At 36.0% G+C, this 26,134-nt stretch overlaps 5 protein-coding genes across 8 annotated transcripts in view; 2 read left to right on the top strand and 3 right to left on the bottom strand.

The window, feature by feature from the left end:
* esamb (endothelial cell adhesion molecule b) overlaps nt 1-2,164 on the top strand; it is a 32,124-nt gene extending 29,960 nt beyond the window's left edge. For both annotated transcript variants that reach the window (XM_026226213.1, XM_026226212.1), the window contains one exon: nt 528-2,164. In XM_026226213.1, the coding sequence (XP_026081998.1) occupies nt 528-999 (472 nt within the window). In that variant the 3' untranslated portion in view covers nt 1,000-2,164. The remainder of the gene's footprint in view (nt 1-527) is intronic.
* Nucleotides 2,165-5,600: 3,436 nt separating this feature from the next.
* Nucleotides 5,601-9,808, bottom strand: acad8 (acyl-CoA dehydrogenase family, member 8). Of its 2 annotated transcripts, XR_003277962.1 has the most exons (12): nt 9,652-9,808; nt 8,780-8,880; nt 8,525-8,694; nt 8,204-8,313; nt 7,879-7,955; nt 7,670-7,807; nt 7,398-7,533; nt 7,085-7,182; nt 6,832-6,984; nt 6,635-6,737; nt 6,138-6,253; nt 5,601-6,092 (listed from the first exon to the last, which is right to left on the bottom strand). XR_003277962.1 is itself a non-coding variant. In XM_026226206.1 (11 exons), exons 1-11 carry the CDS (start codon nt 9,767-9,769, stop codon nt 6,198-6,200), a joined length of 1,260 nt encoding a protein of 419 aa, XP_026081991.1. In that variant the 5' UTR covers nt 9,770-9,808; the 3' UTR covers nt 5,601-6,197. The 2 variants fall into 2 exon arrangements, 1 of the variants encoding a protein (XP_026081991.1); XM_026226206.1 differs by having other exon boundaries at nt 5,601-6,253.
* Nucleotides 9,809-9,852: 44 nt separating this feature from the next.
* Nucleotides 9,853-12,603, top strand: thyn1 (thymocyte nuclear protein 1). Its single transcript, XM_026226211.1, has 7 exons — nt 9,853-10,144; nt 10,235-10,428; nt 11,108-11,176; nt 11,699-11,791; nt 11,881-11,976; nt 12,065-12,215; nt 12,398-12,603. Exons 1-7 carry the CDS (start codon nt 10,096-10,098, stop codon nt 12,442-12,444), a joined length of 699 nt encoding a protein of 232 aa, XP_026081996.1. The 5' UTR covers nt 9,853-10,095; the 3' UTR covers nt 12,445-12,603.
* A 118-nt stretch (nt 12,604-12,721) lies between these two features.
* Nucleotides 12,722-15,833, bottom strand: vps26b (VPS26, retromer complex component B). Of its 2 annotated transcripts, XM_026226207.1 has the most exons (7): nt 15,732-15,833; nt 15,250-15,605; nt 15,010-15,166; nt 14,655-14,819; nt 14,050-14,225; nt 13,793-13,935; nt 12,722-13,708 (listed from the first exon to the last, which is right to left on the bottom strand). In XM_026226207.1, the coding sequence occupies exons 2-7, from the start codon at nt 15,470-15,472 to the stop codon at nt 13,577-13,579; spliced, it is 996 nt and encodes a 331-aa protein (XP_026081992.1). In that variant the 5' UTR covers nt 15,473-15,605; nt 15,732-15,833; the 3' UTR covers nt 12,722-13,576. The 2 variants fall into 2 exon arrangements, with proteins under 2 accessions (XP_026081992.1, XP_026081994.1); XM_026226209.1 differs by having other exon boundaries at nt 15,250-15,805.
* A 580-nt stretch (nt 15,834-16,413) lies between these two features.
* On the bottom strand, nt 16,414-25,458 carry jam3a (junctional adhesion molecule 3a). The gene is made up of 9 exons (XM_026226210.1): nt 25,293-25,458; nt 20,824-20,892; nt 20,625-20,738; nt 20,383-20,535; nt 19,778-19,980; nt 19,165-19,264; nt 18,609-18,738; nt 18,441-18,492; nt 16,414-18,120 (listed from the first exon to the last, which is right to left on the bottom strand). Exons 1-9 carry the CDS (start codon nt 25,342-25,344, stop codon nt 18,085-18,087), a joined length of 909 nt encoding a protein of 302 aa, XP_026081995.1. The 5' UTR covers nt 25,345-25,458; the 3' UTR covers nt 16,414-18,084.
* Between the last annotated feature and the right edge of the window lie 676 nt (nt 25,459-26,134).

Genomic DNA, 26,134 nt, shown 5'->3' with positions numbered 1-26,134 from the left:
CTCTAGCGGTTAATAAACAGAACTGCTTGTGTCTTGCGGAAGAACATCGTAGCCGGAACTACTTCTCTCTGTTTATGTCTATGAAGAATCACAAAGGTACTGGGTTACTCCGCCGCGGTACCCCCAAAGCAATCTAAAATAGTCCCAATATAAACACTTATTATAGGTGCACCCTAGTGATTCAGGACAAGCTAAAAACACGGTTTGGAAAATGGATTCATGGTGTACTCGCTTATTATATACATTTTTCTACATTTTGAACACAAACAAAGTTACGGACCGCAGCTCTGATTGGTTGTTTCTTACCGGGAGCGATGGTATTCCTGCAAACGGCAATAGGACCACTGGGAGGAGCCAGAGGAGCTTGATTTTTTTCACAGATTATCTGTCTCATATTCTCCTGTCAGGACATAATGACAGGTTTAACAAATATGTACAAAATATATTTTTACAAAAGTTACCTACTGCAGCTTTAATGCTTCTGATTAGATGTGTGTATTACAGTATCTGCTTTCTATTGCTATAAGGGAAGATGCACAGGCTCCAAAACGCGTCTCGTGGGCTAAAAGCGGCACAGGATCGGACATCATATCAAAGAATGGCACAATGTCCTCCATAGCCACCAGCCCTCCTGCACAGGACCCTCAGCATCCACTCCAAAACAGCCATTACCCATACCCTCCGGGTGCCTCGGACACCGCCTCCATCCTCACCACCTCTGGTAGCACAACCACATCCCGCCTCCGCACAGGGGAGCGCAACCCACTACACGGCCTGCCCGGATACAACAGCAGCAGCACACTAAATCACACACACCTCCATCGGCATCACACTCCCGCAGTCCTCAATCCCAACAGCTGCTCCACACACAGGACTGAGGGGCCGCAGCCGCAGACCCCGCACCCGCTCAACATGCCTATAAACACTGCCACCCTGTCCCACATGGGGGCCGTGCCCATCATGGTGCCCACCCAGAACCACATCGGGTCACTGGTGTAACGACTCTCAAGACAAGTAATGTGCTAACGACTAGCCAAATGGGGAAGGGTTTCGACAAATGTGGTGGTAAATGACAAATCTGGCAAACGTTCTACACAGATTAAAGTACTATAAATACAGTAAAATGTAGTTCCATGTCAAAAATCACCTTTGATTTGTTTTTTAAGGTATTACATGTTTTTTTATGAGCTTAATTTGTGCTTTGATGCCTAAACACTCGTCGTCTTTTCGAACCGTTACACTGACCAAGAACAGTATTTGTCATTTATTTTGTCAGTTTTACAGTGTTTAATTCATTATTCATTTTTGTAACAGTTGCGTTTATGGATTCAGATTTGTCCAGTTATTTAGACATTCAGTTACGTTACCGACAGTCATCTTTAGCATAAGCTGTTCTTGTGCCTCTTGTGCCTCCGATTCTCTCAGGAGTTCTCAGTTTTCCTGTCAAGCTGGTTTCTGAAGCAGAGCAGGTTTTTCAGTATTTCAAATGGACCACTTTCAGATGAGTTTGAGTGATGACTGTAAAGTAGAAAATAAAATGAAACCCCATGCAAATGCTGTCTTAAAATGTCTTATGATGTAGTAGAGTGTAAAAGAGATAAATGCCAGTATCCAAGTAAATGCCATGCTTATTTACTTGAGCAGGAAGGACTCTTAATTTGTAAAACATTTGATAATGAAAGTTACACGGAAGTGTCCATTTGTTCATTCATGTGTTCATGATGTGCGAATAAAATAGCCTTGTGGTTTAATGACTTGAATAGTGGTAGGAAAGTTTTATCTTTTTTGAGATTAGTGTTAATGCTGAATGTTATTGTGAATATTCAGGTTTAAAGTTGTTTACTTTTTAATTAGGACTTTCCACTCAAATTGGCATTCTATGGAATTGAAAGCATTATATCAGGGGTGTGCAAACTCTCAGTCCTGGAGGGCCACTGTCCTGCAGAGTTTAGCTCCAACTTGCCTCAACACACCTGCCTGGAAGAATCTAGTATGCCTAGTAAGACCTTGATTAGCTGGTTCAGGTGTGTTTAATTGGGGTTTGAGCTAAACTCTACAGGACAGTGATTGGAAATGGGCTCAAGGTGGAAAATGCCTCAGAGAGGTTCAAGTGTTCAAGTGGTGTTACTTGTTTTGATCACTTACCATAATGTTCTGCTTATTAAACAAATACCAAATTGTATTGTAAAATATTGTTTTTTAAATTTGATATTACAGTTTTTATATTACAGTAGAACTAGTGGTCATAAAAGAAATAAAGTTTTTTCTTGATAGTATCTTGTGCACCAAAATTGCTTTAGAAGTAAATATACAAATATTGGTTGAATATGGCTGTTGAATGGGCAGCTTTTTCAAATGCGGTTCTTATTATATATTAAATTGAAAAGGTTTATAATTTGTTAATAGAAAATTCAGTTTAATAAATATATGAGTACATAAAGATGTAATTATATAATAACTATTACACTACTGTTCAAAGGTTTGGGCTCAACAAGATTTTGTAAAAATGTTTTCGAAAGCCTTGCTCACCAAGGCTGCACTTATATGATCAAAAACACAGTAAAAATATAATATTGTGAAATCTTATTGCAATTTAAAATAACTGTTTTCTTTTTTAATATATTTGAAAATGTAATTTATTCCTGTAATGACAAAGCTGAATTTTCATCAGTCATTTCTCCAGTCTTCAATGTCACATGATCCTTCAGAAATCACTCGAATGATTATCAATGGAAGAGTTGAAAACAGTCATCCTGCTTAATATTTTTGTGGAAACTGATACTTTTTTCTGAAAACTTAAAAGAACAGCATTTATTTAAAAATATATTTTGTACCATTCTAAATGCCTTTACTGTCAAAGAGTACAGAACTCTTCTCTTTGTACAGATGTAGTAAGGTCATGGCAGGACAGGTGGGATGCCCTCAGTGTTTGTCTGGTCGGGGTCATTAGCTGAGCTGACCTGCACGTATGATACACATGCCTCAGAGGGCTTCACCCTGGAGTGGCCTTACGCAGCTCCAAGAACTCCTGCCATCCAAGCCAAGAGGGTAAGAACTGCTGTATGCAGAGTCAGTAACAATAAACCACCACATCTGTTGACCTCAGTATCCTGTTTAACACAGGTGCAGTACTACAATGGATAGGATGGTTCTAGTGCAGAACCCTCCAGTGTCAGGCATCGCTTCTGTCGGGATCATCAGTGCCAAAACATCTGATACTGGGCTGATGAATATATATGAAGTCACGAACATGAACGACTGGTCTGACATTTGATAAGGTCTGATCAACCTCACTGTGCTAGGTAAGATGGCCTTTACATCATGGGTTTTCAACAGAACCCAAATATAATAATATACAGGTGCTGGTCATAAGATTAGAATATCATCAAAGTTTTTTTTTAAATCAAAAGTTGATTTATTTCACTAATTCCATTCAAAAAGTGAAACTTGTATAACATATTCATTCATTACACACAGACTGATACATTTCAAATGTTTATTACTTTTCATTATGATGATTATAACTGACAACTAAGGAAAATCCAAAATTCAGTATCTCAGAAAATTGGAATATTACTTATGACCAATACAAAGAAAGGATATTTAGAAATCTTGGCCAACTAAAAAGTATGAAAATGAAAGGTATGAGCATGTACAGCACTCAATACTTAGTTGGGGCTCCTTTTGTCTGAATTACTGCAGCAATGCAGCGTGGCATGGAGTCGATCAGTCTGTGGTGCTGCTCAGGTGTTATGAGAGCCCAGGTTGCTCTGATAGTGGCCTTCAACCCTTCTGCATTATTGGGTCTGGCATATCGCATCTTCCTCTTCCCAATACCCCATAGATTTTCTATGGGGTTAACGTCAGGCGAGTTTGCTGGCTAATTAAGAACATGGATACCATGGTCCTTAAAGCAGGTACTGGTAGCTTTGGCACTGTGTGCAGGTGCCAAGTCCTGTTGGAAAATAAAATCTGCATCTCCATGAAGTTGGTCAGCAGCAGGAAGCATGAAGTGCTCTAAAACTTCCTGGTATATGGCTGTGTTGACCTTGGACCTCAGAAAACACAGTGGACCAACACCAGCAGATCACATGGCATCCCAAACCATCACTGACTGTGGAACCTTTATACTGGACCTCAAGCAACATGGATTGTGTGCCTCTGGGACCCTGATTTCCAAAGGAAATGCAAAGTTTACTTTCATCAGAGAACAAACTTTGGATCACTCAGCAGAAGTCAAGTCCTTTTTGTCTTTAGACGCCTCTGATGCTGTCTGTTGTTCAAGAGTGGCTTGACACAAGGAATGCGACAGCTGAAACCCATGTCTTGCATACGTCTGTGTGTAGTGGTTCTTGAAGCACTGACTCCAGCTGCAGTCCCCTCTTTGTGAATCGCCCCCACAGTCTTGTTTCACAATCCTCTCCAGGGTGCGCTTATCCCTATTGTGTGTACACTTTTTTCTACCACATCTTTTCCTTCCCTTCACCTCTCTATTAATATGCTTGGACACAGAGCTCTGTGAATAGCCTCTTTTGCAATGACCTTTTGTGTCTTGCCTTTCTTGTGCAAGGTGTCAGTGGTCATCTTTTGGACAGGTGTCAATTCAGCAGTCCTTCCCATGATTGTGTAGCCTACAGAACTAGACTGAGAGACCATTTAAAGGCCTTTGCAGGTGTTTTGAGTTAACTAGCTGATTAGAGTGTGGCACCAGGTGTCTTCAATATTGATCCTTTTCACAATATTCAAAATTTCTGAGATACTGAATTTGGGATTTTCAGTTGTCAGTTCTAATCATCAAAATTAAAAGAAATAAACATTTGAAATATATCAGTCTGTGTGTAATGAATGAATATAATATACAAGATTCACTTTTTGAATGGAATTAGTTAAATAAACTTTTTGATGATATTCTAATTATATGACCAGCACCTGTATGTGTGTGTGTGTGTGTGTATATATATATATATATATATATATATATATATATATATATATATATATATGCAGCGTAACCCTCAGAATGACCTGTGAGTGCAACATTCACAGCTCTTACTAACATCACCGAATAATAGAATCATTTGACATGCTGTTCTGTTGTTAGATGGAGGTACCGCAGCTGTGATTGGCAGAATATTGATGGAAATCTTTCTCGTTCCGCTGTTGTTTGGGGTAATGACCACCTTTGTCAATTGGAACAGGAAGAAGCATGTCTAGAAAACATATGCAAATGAGTATGGGTGCGCATTTAAACCACTGTGAACTAGATGTGGTTCAGCATTTTTATTCTTTAAGTTACGTACAAGTCAAATGAAAGACCAATCAGACTTCAGAATGTCTCACTTTAGTCCAGTTGTTAAGCCTCCTCAGATGCTTCTTTTGCATCTGTCTCGTCTGGTTTAATAATGTACATTTTTAACATACCTAGAAGCATACCTTTGTACTCGTATCATTTAGTTCTACAATAATGTCGGATTAAAGAAATGAAGACTTTTTTAGTATTATATAGCATTGTGATTCTTATCTAGGGAGAACATTATAAATGCATGTTGACAAGACATACAAAAACACAGCTTTCAGGTAAAACCAAAACTGACTTCGTGAAAAGTTTAATCAGTTTTTTATTATTTTCTTTTTATTTCACAGGGTACACAACAGTTAAAGTCACAAGAGTCATTTTAAAAACAATGAGGAGGAGGATCAGAATAATACACTCTATAATAAGCACAAACAATGTAATTGGATTTTCTGTGCTTTGAAATCGATCTCACAAAGACAGCTTTCTGTGATAAGAAAAGTAAATACTAAACATTTAATTATTATGATTTTTATAGGTACACAAAATTGTTAGATTTGGGGATAATTTCAACTAAACTAGTGTTTCAGTAACTTTTGTAAATACTTCATTTTAATGTTGTAGCCAGTGTTTCCCTTTCCACATCGTTTTGTAACCTGCCAGTACTTTGACCCTAAACAAAACCAAATTCCTCAGTATGTCATCTAGATTTACTGGTTCACAAGTCTAAGGCACAAACTTTCTGAACATTCTGCATAAATACCGTTGACATCTCAGGATCAAAATCAACTGGAGTGTGAAAGATCAGTGATCTCTACAGTCACATGTGATGGACATAGTAATATTTTAGACAAGGAAGACACAAAGACACATTTTGTCCCATACAGGAGTCCATTCATGAGCATCATGATTCAGTGAGCAAACTTCTCGCAATGATCATCCTCATCACTTCATTAGTACCTAAAACAAAAGAAAAACTGTTAATTGTAAAATATTATATATACACATCTAATAGTTCTGTAGATCTATTACAAAAAACAACTAATTAATCACTTTTTTTTTTACAGAAATTAAATCACGATTAATCCCCCCTACGATTAAAGCTTTTAAACATACTTTAATATATGGAATATTTCACATGCAATCTTCACATTTCTTTTTTTATATACTGTATTAGTTAAGTGGCATCTTTTTTATGTCTTAAGGTGAGTATCACTGATGGCTCAAGGAAATAATTTTTTTTCACCTAATATTATTTAACTAGCTATCAATTATATATATTATTTGACAATTTTGAAACCACTGCATTTCAGAGACAAGTATGAGACAAAAAATCATTACCCTCCAATATCTGATGTACTCTAATGTCTCTGACGTACTGCTGCACTGCATAGTCCTTTAGGTAACCATAACCTCCATGTATCTGTAAGGCCTGGTTACATATCTGAAAGAGATGATCACGAAAACCTTAATGTGTTTATGGAACAACATTAAACAGGTCATCACGATCCGACGGAGCAATGTGTATATACACCTACTGAAAAACATTCATCTGTCACGAAGAGTTTGGCCATTGAGCAGAGTGAGACGGCGTCTGGTCGTCCCTCCTGCAGAGCCACCGCCGCCTGACGCACCAGCAGTCGAGATGCTACCAGCTTAGTGGCCATCTCAGCCAGCTTAAACTGCAGGAACTGAACACAGGCGTCAATAATCACTTCCTATTCCTGATTAAACATGGACATCAAACTGAACCCTAACAGAGAGATCAGTGATGGACAGTTCGGCTGGTACCTGGCTGTTTGATAGTGCTTCTCCAAACTGTTTCCGCACACACATGTGATCTCGGGCCAGAAGCACAGATGCGTGTGCTGCTCCAAGAGAGCAAGAAGCTGTGGGTACAAAACAACTAGCATGAACTACTGTGCTGAAAATCCTTTACCTAACCTGGTGAGAAAATTGCTTGTAAATCTCACCATTATGCTATATTATAACCAAATATTAGATTCAAGCTTTCTTGGATCATTTTAAAATGACCAGAACACAAATCTGTCAAAATGAAATGGTTATCAAAAAGGTTTCAAATCAAAGTTATGAAACAATTCACCAATATTAATTCTGCCTCCATTTAGGCCTTTCATGGCAATGGTGAAGCCCTCCCCCTCTGCTCCAAGCCGATTGGTCACTGGGACAGCGCAGTCCTCAAATATCACGGCTCGGGTTGGCTGCGAGTTCCAACCTACCTGAAAGATGTTTAGTAAATCACAGCAGTGATGATATAACTCAATCCTGCCACCTACTGGAGAATCTTTACCACTCTTAAAAAATAAACTGTGTTCCTGTCCTAAATAATCTACTTATACCAACGACCTTCATTACCTTCTTCTCTTTTTTGCCAAAGCTGAGTCCCGGGGTTCCTTTTTCAAGCACCAGGCAGGAGATGCCCTTAGGTCCCTTCCCACCGGTCCTGCACATGACCACATAAACATCTGTGTCTCCACCTCCGCTGATGAACGCCTGAAACATCAGAAACTGTTGGGAAGCTGCATGGAGATTCGTGTCTATGTCTCAATCACTTCTCAAGGTACCTTGGAGCCATTCAGGATATAATGATCTCCTTGGAGCTTAGCGCTGGTTAGAAGCGAAGCGGCATCACTCCCGCTACCTGAGGTTAGGGAATTAAAATATAAATTATTAAAACTATGAAAACATTGTAAGTGTAAAATTAAAATATGTTGTCAAATATTAAATGCTCTTTCACTCTCTATATATATCTCAACACACATTTAGTAATTATGTTTCTGTCATTTTTACTAGATATTTTTGTTTATTTTTTTATTTTATTCATAATTAAATACTTTTAGTTAATGAAGCAACACTGATATATCCCACAAAGTGTGATCTTGGACGTACCTGGTTCTGTGAGACAGTATGAAGCAAACTTCTGCATAGAGCAGAGATCAGGACAGAATTTCTCCCTTTGCTCATTGTTTCCGAATGTGTCTATCATCCAGGCACACATGCTGTGTCCAACACAACCATTAAACACCATGTAAAACCCAACAAATCATGAAGAATGGAAACAATATGCAAGCACATATACTAGGTTTCATAAAAAAAATAAATAATGTAGTGCAACTGTATGTATTATATCAATGCAGCAACAACTTTAAAGTATTTTATAAGTAAGCTACTAGGGGCAATTATGAAGCATAGATGGAAGAGGAGACTCACTTGTGAATACTGATGTATGCTGTAGTGCTGACACAGCCTGTGGATAAAGCCTCAAATATGATAGAGGTGTCCAGACGAGAGAGTCCCGACCCCCCAACATCAGGGTTCACGTAAATCCCACCAAACCCCAGCTGGGCGGCTTTCCTCATGGCCTCCACCGGGAAAATTTCCTACCAGTGACGATATTAATGCAGATAAATGTCTCAGAATGAAATCTAAACAATAAGCGATTTGTTTTTCAGCTGTTCACATTACCTTTAGGTCCCATTCTGCCATATGTGGAGCCATCTCGTTGGCAGCAAAGTCAAAGGCCACCTTCTGAAACTCTTTCTGCTCATCTGTGAGTCCTATGGAGGCTGTGGAAATATATGCATAAATGTATTTAAGTTTGTCTATTATATATCTGTTAAATATTAGTTACTAACTAATAAATAAATATTTATTTTTTTATTTGCAGTATCGGTATCTGTAGTAATGAGATCCATGACCAACGAGGATCAAAGGAAACGGCGTCTGTTATTGTCCAATCACCTTCACTCGACGCACACCCCCAAATATGATTGGTTGAGCTCATTAAAGTCCAACCAATAACATTAGAAGAAGCACGAACATGCTTAAATTTACGTTGTTAAAATGTAAGATTGTATAATTCAATATAAATAAACAACGTGTATATACATTAAAAAAGAATAAATTAATTAAACGTTCGACTTTGAAACTCCAGGAACACCCAACGGAGTTTACTAAACAAAAAACGTTAGGTTAAAATGACATATTATTGTATAACTCAAATGCAATTCAATTTTTATTCTAAATACAATTCCTTTTTAACAATGACACCAAACTTTCATTGTGTGACATGGTCTGAGTCTGGCTCCATTTCGTCAGAGATTGCATATTTAAAATCATACATTTACACCGAAAAACATATTATCGAATAAGATACACATTAATTATAGTCTACATTAGATCTACACTAACTTTACTGAAGCAATAGCATTTGAAACATACATTCACTCTAGTAACGTTAGTCATTAGTGACTGACTGCTTGCTTGTCGTTATTTCTCAAGCAACAATACTATTATTATCACCACCACGGTCTTTAATATATAATAATTTGACTTACGATCAATGCAAGCTGCTATTCCTCGTCTCTGTACACTGTTAAATATTAAACTGCGATTTCTACCGATGCTATTTGAACCCAATCGGACACCTCTAGCGAGTGCCCTAACCGCCGCCATGTTGATTCAGTGACGCGTCCAGTCACACCGCGGGGATTATGGGTAATGTAGTTCTACACAGACAACCCTCATGTGAATCATAAATGCGCTGAATCAACGCAGCTTTAGCTATTCTTATACCGCATGAACATATTGAATTTAAATTGGAAGCAGTTGTAATAATTATAAATGCTCTTATTTGCATACACCCCACATTCGGTGGTTGGGTTTTAAATAAAAGCAGATTAAATCCAGTTATGATCATCCTCCAGACCGCATGCGATCTGCCTGGGCGCTGTTTTATAACGAAGGCTTCTAGAAACATTTCCTCGCATTTCCCGTGAAACATGCCACCCAAGAAAAGAACAAGAATCAGCGCCAAATCCACTAAACAATGTATGTAATCTGTATATTAAAAGGGTCAATTTCTGTAGTTTCATGCGAAACAAGTCATCTCTTTAAATAATGAACTGCTTCTTGTTTTAGCTGCTGCAGACGCCCAGCACTGTGAGGGGTCTGATGATGATGTACAACTCAAAACTGGCAAAAGAAACAGGGCAGCAGCAGTAAAACGTGATGTGGAGAAAAATAAAAATGATGACGCGTGCAAATCATCTTACAGCCACTGGCTCATGAAGTCTGAACCTGAGAGTCGCATTGAAAATGGAGTGGACGTGAAGGTAAACCCTCGTGTGTTTGTGTATGTGTGTGTGTGTGTGTGTCCAGGTTTTTAGTTTGTTTGTTCACTTGCAAAAGTTTAACTGCTGCAAAAATGCAACATCACAGAGAACTACAACAAAGTGGGATATGGAAGCCTATTTACACCATGAACAAAAAATAACTGCTTCCATAAATCAAAATTATAAAATAAAAAGTCACATTTATGACACTGTAAAGCTGCTTTGACACAATCAATATTGTATAAGACACTATAGAAATAAAGGTGACTTTACTTAAAATGTCAGCTTTTTGCCTCATAACATAGTATGTGGTAATGTAAACTTTATCTCATTATAACTTATAAATCTCATAATTATGAATTAGTGTCTCATATTCATGACATTTTATGTCATAATTATAACTCATGTTCATCTCAATTATGACTTAGTATCTCATAATTTAGTTTTCTTTTTATTTATTCCACAGTTACGGCTTTCACTTCATAATGATGATTTACTAAGGCGTGATTTTTAAATTTTCATATGAGGAAAAAGTTCAATAATACTGGAGCTTTTTTATTGAAGGAGATTTTAAAATATTGTTACTAGATAAAAGGAAAACCTAATTATCCTGATTAATAACTTAAATGTGAAATGATGCTATATGATATGATAATATTTTGTCATCCTCCAACTGCAGTTTGGAATCGAGGACCTAAAAGCCCTTCCCAGTCAGACGGGATGCTGGGATGGAGTGAGGAATTATCAGGTAGACTATAGCACCTTTCACACGGTAATACCAACAAATTGCCGTAAAATTGCTGTAAAATTACCGTAAGTACAGACTTTACCGGTAAATACAAAAATGTTCCATTCATCACACACGCAACAACGTTTTGTCTTTTTACCGGTAAAGCACCATTCACATATCAGTTTCACATACTTTAGACATTTTTTCCATAAACAGTGCAGAGCAAATTTATCATCCGCATCAGCACGTAATGATTTGGCCAGAATAGACATTTTACATCGGCGCGTTCTGATCTCGTACAAGCTCATACCTGTAATCTCGTTCTGCACTCACACAGAGCACATTACCGGTAATTTACTGATAATGTTACAACTTGAATTGTCTGAAGGGATTTACCGCTCCTGCTCACACGTGATCTCTGAACGCTAATTTACCAGTAAAGACTGTATGCGTGAAAGGGGCTTATGATTGTTCGTTATATTTATCAAGAAGCACATGGAGAACATTCACTAATACTCACACTTGAGATTTTCTCCTCAGGCACGTAATTTCATGAGAGATATGAAGGAGGGCCAGCAGGCTTTCTTTTACCACAGTAACTGTAAAGAGCCAGGTATCGCTGGCCTCATGAAGGTGAGGAGGGTGCACAGTAGAAGCTTAACACCTGAACGTTTTTACCTCATGCATAACAGCAGTGAGAAGGATTTTCATTGCGGTTACAGATCGTAAAGGAGGCTTATGTGGACCATACGCAATTTGACAAGAAGGACGTGCATTATGATCCCTCCAGCAAAGCAGACAACCCTAAATGGAGTATGGTGTGTCTTTACACACACCCCGAAAAGGTTCATGATGATAACTTTCTAGTTTTGCCATCAGAACTGACCGCAGATTCACTTTGTTCAGGTGGATGTTCAGTTTGAAAGGATGACCAAGCGTTTCATCCCTCTGGCTGAGCTGAAGAAATATCACTTGCAGCACAAAGCTAAAGGTGGAGCCTTAAAAGATATGGCCCTATTCACCAGGGCCAGGCTCTCAGTTCAGCCCCTTACTGCAGGTTTGTCATATTTAATACACGTGTAAATAAAATATATCCTCAAGTTCTAGTACTGTAGCAATATTTCAATATTTAAAATGTGATTATACATATAAAATATATTTATTCTTAAATAACAATTGTTAAATAAAATCAACTGTATGGATTTTTTTTAATAACATGTTATTTTTTATTGTTTTCAGAGGAATTTGACTTCGTCCTGAGTTTGGAGAATGAAGATCCAATATGAAAATCACCATAAAAGTCGATTTCATCTCATCGTATAATGATTCTCTCTCACTTTAAATGTTATGTAGTCAGTCTTTTCTTTATGTAATCTATACTCATGTAAACTTTAAATAAAAAAATAGTGATATTAAATCATTAAAATGTTTTTGTTAATAAAATACGTCTGTGCTTCTGACTCCATCATACCACTCAATAATACCAGATTTCTCTATAGCCACGAGAAGTCAGTTCTCACCGGTTATTTTTTTATTTTGAAGACAAAAGGAAATCATCATGAATCCAGAGGTTAGTCAATTTTATTACAATAAGGCAGATTAAATGAGCCTTTTGCAGAAGTTTTCATGATTGCATGGCTGTTAATATTCATACCTCATATCACTTGAACAGCTAATAAGCTATTCAAACAAATATTTTGTATATATTTTGTACAATACAATGACATACACACGTAAGAGTGGAAAATTCACCTTAAAAATGAGTCACAAAATGGATTTTCTGTATTCCAGCGTTTAACTGCACTCTTGAGAATACTGGAACCTTGTGTTGCCAATGATACTTAATAGGAAATAAACAATAAGACACCAGATCAAAAGAAAAAAGTTAATGATAAAAATATGAATGAAAAGTAAGTTAGTAGTTCCCTTATTAGGCATTTCTGTAGAGGCCTTCATTTGAAATCCCCTAAATGATGGAATAATACTGTGCAGAGCTCTATGAAGTGCTACATTTATAACACAAAAGATCACATTAAATCTCATTCTTGGCTCATTAAACAAGACAAAGTATAGAAGCTAGATTCTGACTTTTCAGTGTACTGGACTTGAGTAAAATTTGAGCATAACAAGAGGAATTTATTGAGGCTTACAGCTTCATGAAGCGCAAATCAAACCCATATTGATGAAAAGAGCTGTTTCTAGCATTTTAAAACCTTTGGCCACTATAATATAATGGAAATGTACACAGTATTGGAAAGAGAAATAAAAAAATATTTTGTAATCTATACACATTAAGCTCGATTCTCATTTTTGATCGCGAGAAGTGGTGATTTCACTTTTTCCGACAAAAATCACTTGCCAACATTGATCCCTTGGAGATTTAGATGTAACAAGGTTCATTGAAGGAACATAAAGCGTCTAGTTACTCTCCTCTTTGGCTTGTGCGGATGCAGTTTCAGAGTTTGATCCCTCAAATCTCTGGGCAGCAATGCTGGCCTGCTGGGACATACTTCTCCTCACAATATCTCCTTTCCTCCAGAGTGTGATCTCCTGTTGAGATGAACAGCAGTGTGTTTTACTCTGACTTCAGGACGGAGGGAAGTAATCTGTTACATTATACGTTGAATACCGGACCTGTTGTTTGAAGTAGCGTCGCTCTTCTTCATCTATAAGGACTAGGTTCAGGTAGTAACGCACAGAGAACTTCTTGTTGATGTCCCTCATGGTGGGCGTCAACTCATATCCAGCGAGAAACAAGCGAATGGGGATCGACTCGCCTGAAAATAATAAGAGCAAAACCATAACATCAGTGTATATGGAAATAATGCATTTTAATAACTAAAGTGAAACGTGTAGAGTGGAGACTGTGCAACATCAAGGTTTATCTTGACCTCTCACAGGTGCCCCATCCATGATCTCATATTTGGCAATGGTGTCATTTTCATGGTACACACTGGGTCCAGTTCCAGTCGTTTCCCGTTTTATTATATTGATTTCCATGTGTTTGATCTTTATCCTCACGAGGAGGAAGTAAATCTTTCCTACGATAACATCCCTCAGATGGTATCTAAACAGGACACAAGAAATTCTATTGTGAATAAAAAACATCCCATTTAAGGACTATTTATGCATTTTGATATTTAACAAAATATACATATTTACATATTTTGTTTGCAATTTTATTAAGCACATTTTACGAGCATGTATTTATTTATTTATCTATAAACACACTCACATCTCTTTACAAAATAAAAAGCATATATTTTTTTTTTACCAAGTAATTATACAAATATAAAACCATTCCATATCTATATATATATATATATATATATATATATATATATATATATATATATATATATATATGATTGTGTTTAAAAAAAAGGGGATTATTTTCATGGCACATTATAAAATATAATATAAAATACTTTTTTTTTTTTGCGTTAATTGTGTCCAACATTTTATCTCATGTTTATGTTTCAGCATGCACACTCACTTGGATTTGTTGTATTCAAACTCAATATGGAGACAATCTTCAATGCCAACTTCCATCTTGATGGAGGAGTTGAGCTCTGGATATGTGCACAGCGTCTGCACGACGATATCCATCTCCTTACTGATATCATTCAGCCTTCTGCTGACTGTCGCTCGCAGAAAGTATCTAAACAGATCAGAATCGTGAATCTCCAGAACTTACCAACAGGACATTTTACACACTGTTCATATATGATTCACACTGCCATATTCTTGTGTATGACAGTATATCTCCTGTGATGTTGTGTTTTCAGTGTCTGAGACTGACCCCGTGGTTTCTGATAGAGCAGTAACCGTGAAGCAATTGGTAGATTTACCTTAGTTTGACATTCTGGCCAGTGTAAGATTCATAGGGCTTTTCCACATGGGTGAACTCAAAGTCAAAGGTCTGGGACTGTGTGAGCTCACCAGGTCGAGCGAGATCCTTCACTAACGACACGAACTCGTGGTGGTTCCCTCTGTCATAGTACAGCTCTGTGAACCACACGACATGTTTCTTTATCCATAAACACACCAGGACCGTTTCTAAACGTCTGTTCCCAGACGGATAAACTCACCAATCTGTCCGACAAACTCGATTTTGATGCCGTAGTGCTCCAGCCTCTTTCCAGGAGTCTTGAGAGTCACGTTGACTTTCCCACTTACGGTCTCACCGTCGTAGAAAAGGAAATATTTGTCCTTCTTGCCATCCTCGGTTTTGTGCTCGGCTTTCTTCCTGGTCTCGGCGTCATTCAACACGATGTCGATCTCCGCGGTCTGTCCGAAGCCGAAGAAGCTCATGTCTGATGGACGAGTGTCAGTGTCACTGCTGGACGAGTGTAGATCACCTGATTGACAGCTGCTTGCTGCTGCTGCGCTCAGCTACAGGTGGCCCTGCGATACTCGGGCGCTCTGCTACCTTTTACCAAGTGGCCTTCAAAAACAAGCGCATAGGTTATTTTTATTGTTTAATATAAGCGATTAAATGGAAATATCAATATATTATGCCCAAAATATAATGCATATTTCTGTTTGATTTAATCAAAGTAGCTCAATTTACAGCAGGACAAGCAGTCGGGAAGGATATTTGCCCATAAAGTAACTCCCGCACTTCCTGGATATTCCTGCAGGTGTAATTGCAAAATAAAAGTTCCAGTTGATTTCATAATAAAAGTCCATTGATTGGGAAACAATAACGAGGTGCTTGTTTAATAGAAGTGTTTCTTTATTATTAAATGACAATGATAAAAGAAAACCAGTTACATGGCCACATGAATTGTTTACATACGTGGTCACTTCCTTTGACTGTACCTGAGAATATTTTAATCTAAGCATTATGTAGTAATGGATTAATTATTGATGGTACAATAGTGTAGTAGCCTTAAGAATCGAATGCCCTGGCGGTACTGCTATTAAGATGGCATTTCACCTCTTATTATGTGTTTTGATTTCAAATCACACAAACCACATAGTACAGATAATACAAAAATAACTGGAACACATGGGACAATTTTTCTTATAATAATAATATACAAAAAAAAAAAACTAATCTTAATCAATATTTGACTCTTAACACAAAATTCTTGAGCTTGTTTTACAGTGAAACATATGCTATCTGAACATCCTTGTAAGACTTCAATTGTTTATTTTTCTTTTAGTATTATATGAATATACTGTATATATGTATATATATATATATATATATATATATGTATATATATATATAATTTTTTTTGTTGTTCTTTTTTTTTTTTTTTGCAGTGTAACATTAAATATTAAGGATACACATTGAACATTTAACCATAGCTGGAATGTCAGGTATTTCATTGTCTTGTTGTATAAAATACAGATTTTTTTTGGAAACATTGTGGCCTAGTGTCCTCGACATTCTTGAAAATAAAAGTTCCAGAAGGAGGTTTTCGTAGTGATGCAATTGAGAAACTATTCTGGGTTCCCCATAGAGCCTTTCAGTAATCATTTCTCAAAATAACCATTTTCTTCTCAGTGTGAAATAAAAAAGAAAAGAAAAAGAAAAGAATAATCTAAAGATGCCAATAAAGAACCGTTGTCCTTTATTTTTAACAGTGTGAGTTTATTATTGACTGCTTTACTACACTTATTGGATTCTGTTTGCCCACTGCCTGGCACTCAACAGTATGAAAAGGTTGGTTTAACACTGAGCCTTAAATAAAAAAGGTACAATAAAATGTTTTGCCAACAAACAGTTTGAATAATTTTCTAATAATTTATATTTGTTTATATATTGGAATATACTGGCCCCTGTCTGACTAATATATTGTCAAATTATTAAAAAAGAAGCTAAAAGAAATTCCAGTGTCAAGCTAATAACTCATTCCACTGCAAGTGTTTAAAACCAAAGTAAATTTGATGGTCCAATTACATATCTAGCTACAGGTTTTCAAAACAAAATGAAAGGATAGACAATGTTGACTGCTTCCACATAATCAGTTTTATTCTTGTGACACGGCCCACGATCTAACTACTACTCTGGAGTGAACTACAATAGACGTAGATATTATAAATAGATTAAAACAATAACACGGAGTCAGAAAACCTGGACAATATGTCCAAAACGTATAAAACAATTAGAAAGCATTGAAGGTCACTTAAACACAGAAATGGCACTCTGAAAAACCCACAAGTGCGTAATCTGTATCTAGAGGAATATTTCAAAAACGTAAATGAATCATCTTCTACAACTAAGTCTACTGACTTTACAGAGATGTCTGATTAAATCTCAAACTTAAATGCTACAAATTTATAGTTTGTGAACTAAATAACCACGGCTGAAACACTAACATAAAATCCTCTTGTCAAAAGTGACCCATATTAAACAGTCTTGGCAAGATATCGTGCACATTTACACTGAAAGGATTCTTCATATAGTCACACACTATATTTCCAGTGGGAAATGTAATATTTGCCTTGAAGACATGTAAATTCTTGCACTGGTATTATGTGTTGACTACTTTTGGGCAAAAATACAGCAGCACCTGGATGCAATTTCGACCTTGCTATAATTTGAAGTCTGCAACTGACATTGGGAAATTCACAATTATTTGGAAAGACTTAACAAACGCATCTTTTATATTACTTCTTAAGTTCAATCCTTTTTGATTTGTTGAAGCAAAATGATTTTTTTGTACTTTACAAGATGCATGTAATAGCTATAAATCTTAGTTTTGTTCAGTTGAATGTCATTTTCACATATAAACTGAGTTTTAAGTAAACCTGGGTTTGATTCCTGTCTGTTTAAATCAAAATAAGGGGAGTAAAAAGTCCCTGTTTGATAACTTTGGCAAGCCTCAGCATAAAAAGCAGAATTTGACAGTTCAAAAGTCAGCTCACAAGGCATTTGCACGACTGAAGCGCTCGTCTCCTCTTCTTTGATTTTATATGACAAAGGAGGACTTGTGGCGGAAATGTCCCTGAAGAAAAACAGAAATACTTAGCAACATAGCAATCAAATGATTTGTAGTTAAAATGTGGAGCTACAGAAGCAAAACAAAAATTTTCCATGTAGAGATTTTACGGAGAGATTATTTTGAGGATTGCTAGCATTAATAAAAATAAACTATCTGCAGTCAGAGAAACGCTTCAGTGTAATCTGAGAAGATAAACACTAACAAAGCTTGGATGATCCTTCACAGAGCATTTCAAAGTGTCGACTATAGCCTCTAAACATGCACTCATACATGAAAATGATATCTGTGAGGCTTTATCATGTCACAAACCCACAAAGTCTTACCTCATCTGGACTGGCATAGTCCATCCTGTTGTCATGTTGGGGTACTTTGTAACTGTATGAAACAGTGCATTGTAGTTGAACCAAAAGTGCATTCAATTCCAGAACAAATCAGACCAGCTCTTATGGTAATGCTGTAAGATTCATTTTGTGGTTATAGTTTTTACTCACTTGGTTTCCCTATGCTCCTTGCAGGAACAGTAGCCACTTTTCTGAATCTGACAGATGGCCACAATGACAAATATAAACGCTGCCACTCCACCTAACACCTTCAGGAATATTCCCACAACGTCCAGATCATCTAGAAAGAAATGATGTACAAATAAATAAATGGCTCAGCAAAAAAATATATGAAAAATTCCATTATTTACTCACTCGTTGTGTTTATTTATATACTACCAGTGTGTGAATTATTACGTTAGATTTTTTGAATTTGACATCTCTGTGATGTCAAAGCTGAATTTTCAGCATTCAGGCTTCAGTGTCACCTGATCCTTCAGAAATCATTCTAGTGTTCTGATTTAGTTCTTAAGAAACATTTATTGTTATTAACAAAGGGTCCTGTAAAAAGCATAAACATTTTCAGATAAATATATGTGTTTGCATACCACTGAAAAGTAACTGTATTAGGAAAATCATGAAGGTGAATAAATAATTTCAGTATTAAAAGCTGAATCATTATTTCACAGTGCAGCTACTGACCAGACTATTTAAGGACCACACTTACAAACTTCCATGGTCTGAGGACTACATTTTGACCATCCTGCCTCATTCCTGGCCTGGCAAAAGTATTCACCTGCATCTTCTTTCTTCACCGACCGGAATTTCTGTGGATCAAATGTATATCATACTCTTAATGTTCAACAGTGATATTCATTATATTCTCCAGTTAATGTTAAAACTGTGAAAATACAACATAATTAAAATAACTTTCAAAAATACAATTAATTGGCCACAAAAAAAAAAAAAAAACTTAATCTAATCCTCTTATTTTTATATAGAAAGTTAATTTAAATGTATTTATTACTTATTAATTACGGTTTATGTTATAAGCCTATGTTTACACTTTTTTCAATTTTAAAATACTTTTTCTGTTCCAGTTTAATTCTTTAATTAAATGTAAAATAAATATAATTCATTCACAGGCTGACAATTTTATTTATTTATATTATTATTATTAATGTAGTGATTATATTATCAGTGTAAACACAGCGAAATTAATAATTTTCGCAATTCCTTACAAAACAATGGTGGTGCATAATTGTAATCCAAGCCTCTGATATTTAAAGAAAGATGCAAATATAAGTGTTTTTACTAGCATGACAGCTCAAAACACTTACCAGCGAACCAGTCTCAGTGTTCATGGTGTATGAAGAATTGTAGAACTTGCTGCTGGTTTTGGGGTCTTCTGGCAGCTCCTCGTTGTTTTTGAACCACTGATAGTGTGACTGTGGAAAGCCTTGGTTCTCAATACAGCGCAGTTCCGTGCTCGAGCCCACTGTAACTGCCTCGGGAACACTACACCTGGGCATCACCGGCTTCACTGCAAAACATGAGCATGGATTCATTGTTCACAGTAAGATCTACAGTATGCATTTAGAAAATAACAGGGAGAATTTTCATGTCATACCTTTTAAGTAAATAAGACCTCAAGTAAGGTTTAAGAGAACTGCAAAATGAATTTGTATTACATTTAATGCTGCATGGCATTAAATTCCCTCTCAGCAATTATTATCTGAGACATTTTTGTGCGTTCAGAGGAATCACTATGATCAGCTCAACATATTCTTGCACTGAAGCCCACTGAAACCTTTTTGTCCAGACAGTCCGATCAGTTTTGATCTCATGGGGCATTTCACTGCAACATGACTGAGAGTTATATCTGTGGATTAAAACTCAGTGGATATTCCCCTTGCTGAACCTGGCAGAAACAATCTAACAGTACCTCTTACAGCGAGACTGATTAGTATTTCATCAAAGGGCTTCTGGTCGTCGATGGCCGCCACCTCACAGCGATACTGAGCCGTGTCCGATCTGCTGGCGTTCAGGATCAGAAGGTTTGCAGGCTCTCTCAGCAAAGCCCTGTGCTCCAAGTCACCTGAGAACATAACGCAGCTTCAGCTGAATCCAGCTTAAATACTGTCATCAATTAAACTGCATTATGTTCTGAGAGAAAGAAAATGTTACCAGAAATTTTATTTTGGAAATACACATAGCTGGGTACACCATTTTTAATTTTCTTCCATTCAATTCTGGGATTGTTTGTCGAAATGGACTCTATCAAGCAGGTCAACTCAATTGCTTTAAAGAAATAAGACACAGGCGGTTAATTTACACACACATTAATGAAGAAATCTTATTATTAACAACTTTATGTAAGACTTACACTCAAATTCATTTGTCCATACAGATTTTTCAGTTGTTCGGAGTATTACAGCAAAAGCTGCACTCTTGCCTGCAACAGATAACAAAGAACAGATTACAAATCTCTCAAGAACAGTCCAAAAATTTGAAATCATATTTTGCATGAATATAAATTAAGCAATTTTTATACCATTATTTAAATCATAATATTTTTCCATTGTATGGCAGCTAGACATGTGCCGGTATTCGGTAATGCGATATATCACAGTAATGAATATGCACAATATTGTTATGTGGGCACTTCTAAATACTGTGAATAATTATATATAACAAATTATTCCGAATTTGGAATGCATTTTAAGAATACTTTTCCCACCAACTGGTCAAAATGCACAATACAGCTGTATCCTGCTTAAAAGACTCTGTGCGCTCTGATGTAAACAAGCAGGCATGAGAAGCACATGGGGAACACGTGAGAGACGCTGAATGAAAGCACATTCACTCTCTGACAGCAGATGGCGCTAAACTGCAGAAAATACAGCCTGGAAACCCTTAGAAATAAAGCAGCTGTGCTACTTTCTAAAACATATTTAAATAAATGTTAATAGCCATTCAGTTTTTTTATATTCGTTATGGTGTTCATCACAGTGCCAAATACTTAAATATTTAGACTTAATAGGCTATTTATTTTCAAACTTTTTTATTTATTTTTATTTATTTATTTATTTTTACATATTTTAATCTGGACTACAACATACCCTAGATATTGTTTGAAAGTGTTTTGATTCTTCACACTTTACATTAGGGCTTCATTAGTTAACACTGGCATTAACTGCCAGTGAAAAATTATTCTGAACATTCATTAATCTTAGGTTTTCCAATATTTAATAACACGTTAAAATAGAACATTGCAACTGTGTTACTTAATGAGCTAACATGAATTAAGACTTGTATTTTTTAACAAAGATTAATAACTTCTGTAGCAAATGTAGCTATTGCTCATTGTGAATGTTAATGCATTAACTAAGGTTAACTAATGAGGTCTTTTTTGTAAAGTGATATCTATGGGTCTTTATAGTTCTATGTGTAAAAATTTTTACTTATATATTTACAGTATACCATGATAAAAGCATTAGCAATTAATCGCAACATGAAAATTTGATACCGGCATATCCCAAATGACAGCTAATCATTTATATTATTATGCAACATTGTATAGTATTTTTAACCAATTGTATAGTTCTGATTAATTAATAAAAGTAGACAGCATAAACAAACAGCATTTATCTTTTTTCAAGTAAACAAATAATTTAATATTCATTACTGCCTTTACTCTTTCTGTGCTGCCTCTTCACTCATTTATTACAATTTATTAAAGTGACATAAAAATGTAATTTAGCCTTATTAAACTGTTTCCACTGTTATATTTGTTGTACTAGCTTTAATTTATTATGATTTCAATAAATAACATTGTGAGCGGACAGGATCATTTTTCATTACTGCACTACAGTAATAAGAATTTAAATAAGTATCACTGTTGAACATTAATATCAGATATAAATACTTTAATGTAAAAAAAAAGTTCTTCTACAATGTAATTGTAATAATTTACTTATTTCAAACATACTTCTTTGATTATTTTCTTCTTCATAATCATATGAATTTCAGTCAAGGGTGACTCAGTTTATAAGTTTTATTTTTTCAACTTTCTATAATGTTTATGGGATGGGCAGCATAATGGAAGAATAAACTTTGTAAGTATCTTGGGGAAACTGTAACCAGACCTGAACGAATTTCTGTTGAAATTCATGGACAGATTTAGAAGAGCTTGTGTGTTTTCAGTGAGAGTCTGTCTGCACCAACTCAAAAAGGCCAGACAGTGTGACATAATGAAAAGGCAAATATGAAACAAATGATTTGGCAAAGCCTGACAGTCCCAATGGGCTTCGCTCATATGAGAAAATAATTTGGGGTTTAGCGCATTTGCTATTTCCAGATGCGTTTTCCACTTTCGCATAATCTCATGAAATCCACAGAGTGTATTTACAGTGATCCATATGTGATAATCTGTGGCTTTAGCATCAGATTAAAATTTTACCATATGGACTTCTGCAAAGCATGAGACAGACTTCAGTTATCACAAACCAAACATCTGTGGCGTTTTATCATCACCTAGAGACTGTCAAGCTCGAGGAATAGCTACACATGGGACAGTTTTGTACTGATGTAGTGAATTCTGCTGCATTTAACCACAGTAAAGAGGTGCATTATGGGTGACTAGAGCAAAGAGTCATATTGCCACAGAAGGAGAACTTCAAGGTTTCTGGTGACGTTTCCAAGGCTGACTTTCCCATCGCATGCATCAGTCTATTTTTACATCTGCTGTTGACATTTCCTGATAAGACAAGCTACAGTATCCATCGCTGGGAAGCATGCGCTCACTGAATGGAAGCGACAATGTTAGAAAGGTCTCTGTTTACATAAAACAAAAGAATGTTTGCATAAATATGAGATTCATTTTAAAGCAAACACTTTTTAAGATTAGGAAAAGCTCATGTGGGAATAGTAAGTGCATGAAAAAATCTCTGCATTTGAAGATGGATCTATCTATCTATCTATCTATGCAAATAGATATAGTTTTTTGCATAATTAGTAAAAGAATGTATATGAAGAATGTAGTTTGTGTGTGTGTTTATAGGTGATGTTTGTTTTTTTGTTATTGTGACAGTTAAAAACATAAATTCTAATAACATCTTTATGCGTTTCTACTCTAAACAACATAACAAAAGCCTCCTTTTTAATATTTGTGTTATTTAATGTTAATTCAGATTCCGATTTACGGTTGTTTTGATGGCATAGTTTGTGGATAATTACTGTACAAGACAATAGCTGATTGTTTTAGCATTTCAAATGACAAACATACTTATTAAAAGCGCTATTCCAGACTTTACAAAGACGTGACCTAAAAAGTGACGGGAAAAAGAAAGAGTGGGAGAAAAGGGGGCGGCGGTGTGATCTTTGACTTAAGGCATTCTTTATCGCATGATTGTTTACAAAAACTCTCCTCCACAGTTCTGACAGCACTTTCTAGTTTACAAAGACCCCGTCACTGTTCAAAGTGAAATGAGGCTGAAGTTGAGCCCATTTTAAAGTATTTTGGTATTCAGGACACTTTGACCAACAGCAACGGCTTTGAGAACGAGTGAAAGAAACTACACCTCTTCACACATCACACAGCTTGCACAGAGGCACATTGTGCTGAGAAGAAAATAAAAAGATCCAATAACACGTCCAGCAATACCTCAAAACATGTCTACATGCTACAATGCTACAATGAAATAATTCAACAGTAAACTTTAATAGCTCATTTTCTACCCTTGTGAAAAAGAAGCAGGTTGAAGTGCACTGAATGTGTACTTACAGTGTTCTTCACATCTTAAAACCATATATTTTCAGAACACGATATTAATAATACAATTTTATTGATGTAAAGAAAAAAAAAGTATTTAAAAAGAGTACACTTTCATGTCAGTTTCTTAACAAACTTAATTAAACTTTTAAAAAGTTTGACTTTAAACTACTTTTTTAATATTACATTTTTGTCATGATTTAAGTCCTCTTATATTAATGTGTTGACACTAAATACTAACATATATTATTAAAATTATTATAAAATTAACATTTTTCAAATGTACTAAATTGCATCTTTATAATTACAAATGTGAAGATACAAATATATTTAATGACACACACACACACACACACACATATATATATATATATATATATATACATATATCAATATTTCAATATAAATTACATTAGATTCTAGTTCGCCATAAATTATTGTCATTTCATTTTGAAGTACACTTTAACTAAAACCAATAGAAATAGTTATGAAACAACACGTCAAAAAACGAATTAAAGTTAAACGAATTATTACATTGAATATACATTTAATCCACAATACCTCTTCATTTAATTGTAAATATTTAATTATATTCGGTTCACTCATTTAAAACAAGTAATTTTTACTCTTTTTAAAAGTATGCTAAGTGGACCTCTTTTTTAAAAAGGCTATTAATCTGATTAAAATGACTTTAAGCTATTACTACGCAGAAACACACTGAGGAACATAAACAAGAGCCGTGTCTCAACCCCTAGTGAACTCCCTACTAGACAAAATCTTCGAATATATGATGTTCACATTAGAAACGGTCGAAATGCTGTCTAAGCAGGCAGCTCACTGGGGATTGAGACACGCTCGTTGTATTCCACTGCAGGGCGACATAAACCAACAGGGTAACATTCCCATCTTACTAGAAACCGCGAGCTGTGTTCACACTAAAACTGAGCGTGGCGTTAAATGGCTAACAGTAGTAAAGCAATAGCAGCAGCGGTCAGCGCGAGAATGCCATCACACGGATCCACGACCGCCAATTCAACAAGACCTACTCACTCTTTTACAGCATGTGAAGGAATATTACTCACACAGCCATGAGAAGAGCACCAAGGAAAGCGTTTGACGACGTCCCATCGCCATTTGAACCGATGTTTTACATACAAATTGAGCTTAGCTTTCCAGACGACGGGGTAGACGAACGGGAGGATGCTGCCCGCTGATGAGTTTCCATAGCTACAAGGACATCTGAGCGGAAGAGAGAGAGGCGGGGCTGGGGCGGCGCTCGCGCACTTCCGGTGGATGATGAGCATTAACGTGAGGATTAAATTAGAGAATCAGCTATTAAAATAGTACTCTGGCGTATTTGAGCTCTAAATCGATAATTATGTCAATATGTGGTGATTAGAATTAGGACTAGGCTATTTCTCGCATAAGAGTGATACATGTCAGCTTGGCTGTATATATGTCTTCCGTTTAAAATCGGATTTAAAAGCAAGAGTGAACACAGAAAGAATGTAGCTTTATTACATTAAAATGATCAGTTGAATTAATGCGTCTAGCATAATTTCACAATTTCAACGCCAGATGGCAGTGTTAGAGAAGATAAAGATAATATCTTGGACCTGTACACGTAAATGCCATTACTTTACACTTTAAATATAGAAAATATTTTCGTTTCATGTTCATATAAACCCGTATTTTTTTATTAGTGTAAGACGCTTCGTCTCTTATTCAAGAGGCTAAATCAGTTTGTTTAAACAGATTCTTTCTGAAATGAATTACTAAAAGGTTCATATGTTGTTGTGATGATTAGTGAAGTATGAGAGTATGAGAAGTGTGTGATCTTAAACAGTTAAAAAACTATTTTGCAGATACTTTTTTGAGTTGCCAAAAAAGGCAGTAAAAAGTAACAATATAACAGCTTCTGTCT

This window comes from Carassius auratus, chromosome 40 (assembly GCF_003368295.1).
Source record: "Carassius auratus strain Wakin chromosome 40, ASM336829v1, whole genome shotgun sequence".
NCBI classification, from domain to species: domain Eukaryota; kingdom Metazoa; phylum Chordata; class Actinopteri; order Cypriniformes; family Cyprinidae; genus Carassius; species Carassius auratus.
The sequence above is the reverse complement of the archived record's forward strand: the minus strand, read 5'-3'. Positions and strand labels throughout refer to the sequence as shown.

Bases quoted from the DNA above. Each gene is read 5' to 3' on its own strand.
- acad8 (XM_026226206.1), bottom strand. From the start codon at position 9,769: ATGGCGGCGGTTAGGGCACTCGCTAGAGGTGTCCGATTGGGTTCAAAT. The intron at 8,314-8,524 runs GTGAGTCTCCTC...TGTTGGACACAG, and splicing joins GCATACATCAGTATTCACAA to CATGTGTGCCTGGATGATAG. The intron at 6,985-7,084 runs GTACCAGCCGAA...GCCTGTGTTCAG, and splicing joins AAGCACTATCAAACAGCCAG to TTCCTGCAGTTTAAGCTGGC.
- thyn1 (XM_026226211.1), top strand. From the start codon at position 10,096: ATGCCACCCAAGAAAAGAACAAGAATCAGCGCCAAATCCACTAAACAA. The intron at 11,977-12,064 runs GTGTGTCTTTAC...CACTTTGTTCAG, and splicing joins ACAACCCTAAATGGAGTATG to GTGGATGTTCAGTTTGAAAG. The intron at 12,216-12,397 runs GTTTGTCATATT...TATTGTTTTCAG, and splicing joins AGTTCAGCCCCTTACTGCAG to AGGAATTTGACTTCGTCCTG.
- vps26b (XM_026226207.1), bottom strand. From the start codon at position 15,472: ATGAGCTTCTTCGGCTTCGGACAGACCGCGGAGATCGACATCGTGTTG. The intron at 14,226-14,654 runs GTGAGTGTGCAT...TGTCCTGTTTAG, and splicing joins TTTGAATACAACAAATCCAA to ATACCATCTGAGGGATGTTA. The intron at 13,709-13,792 runs GTCCGGTATTCA...TCATCTCAACAG, and splicing joins GACGCTACTTCAAACAACAG to GAGATCACACTCTGGAGGAA.
- jam3a (XM_026226210.1), bottom strand. From the start codon at position 25,344: ATGGCGATGGGACGTCGTCAAACGCTTTCCTTGGTGCTCTTCTCATGG. The intron at 19,265-19,777 runs GTAAGTGTTTTG...TTTGATCCACAG, and splicing joins ACACTGAGACTGGTTCGCTG to AAATTCCGGTCGGTGAAGAA. The intron at 18,493-18,608 runs GTGAGTAAAAAC...TGTTTCATACAG, and splicing joins AAGGAGCATAGGGAAACCAA to TTACAAAGTACCCCAACATG.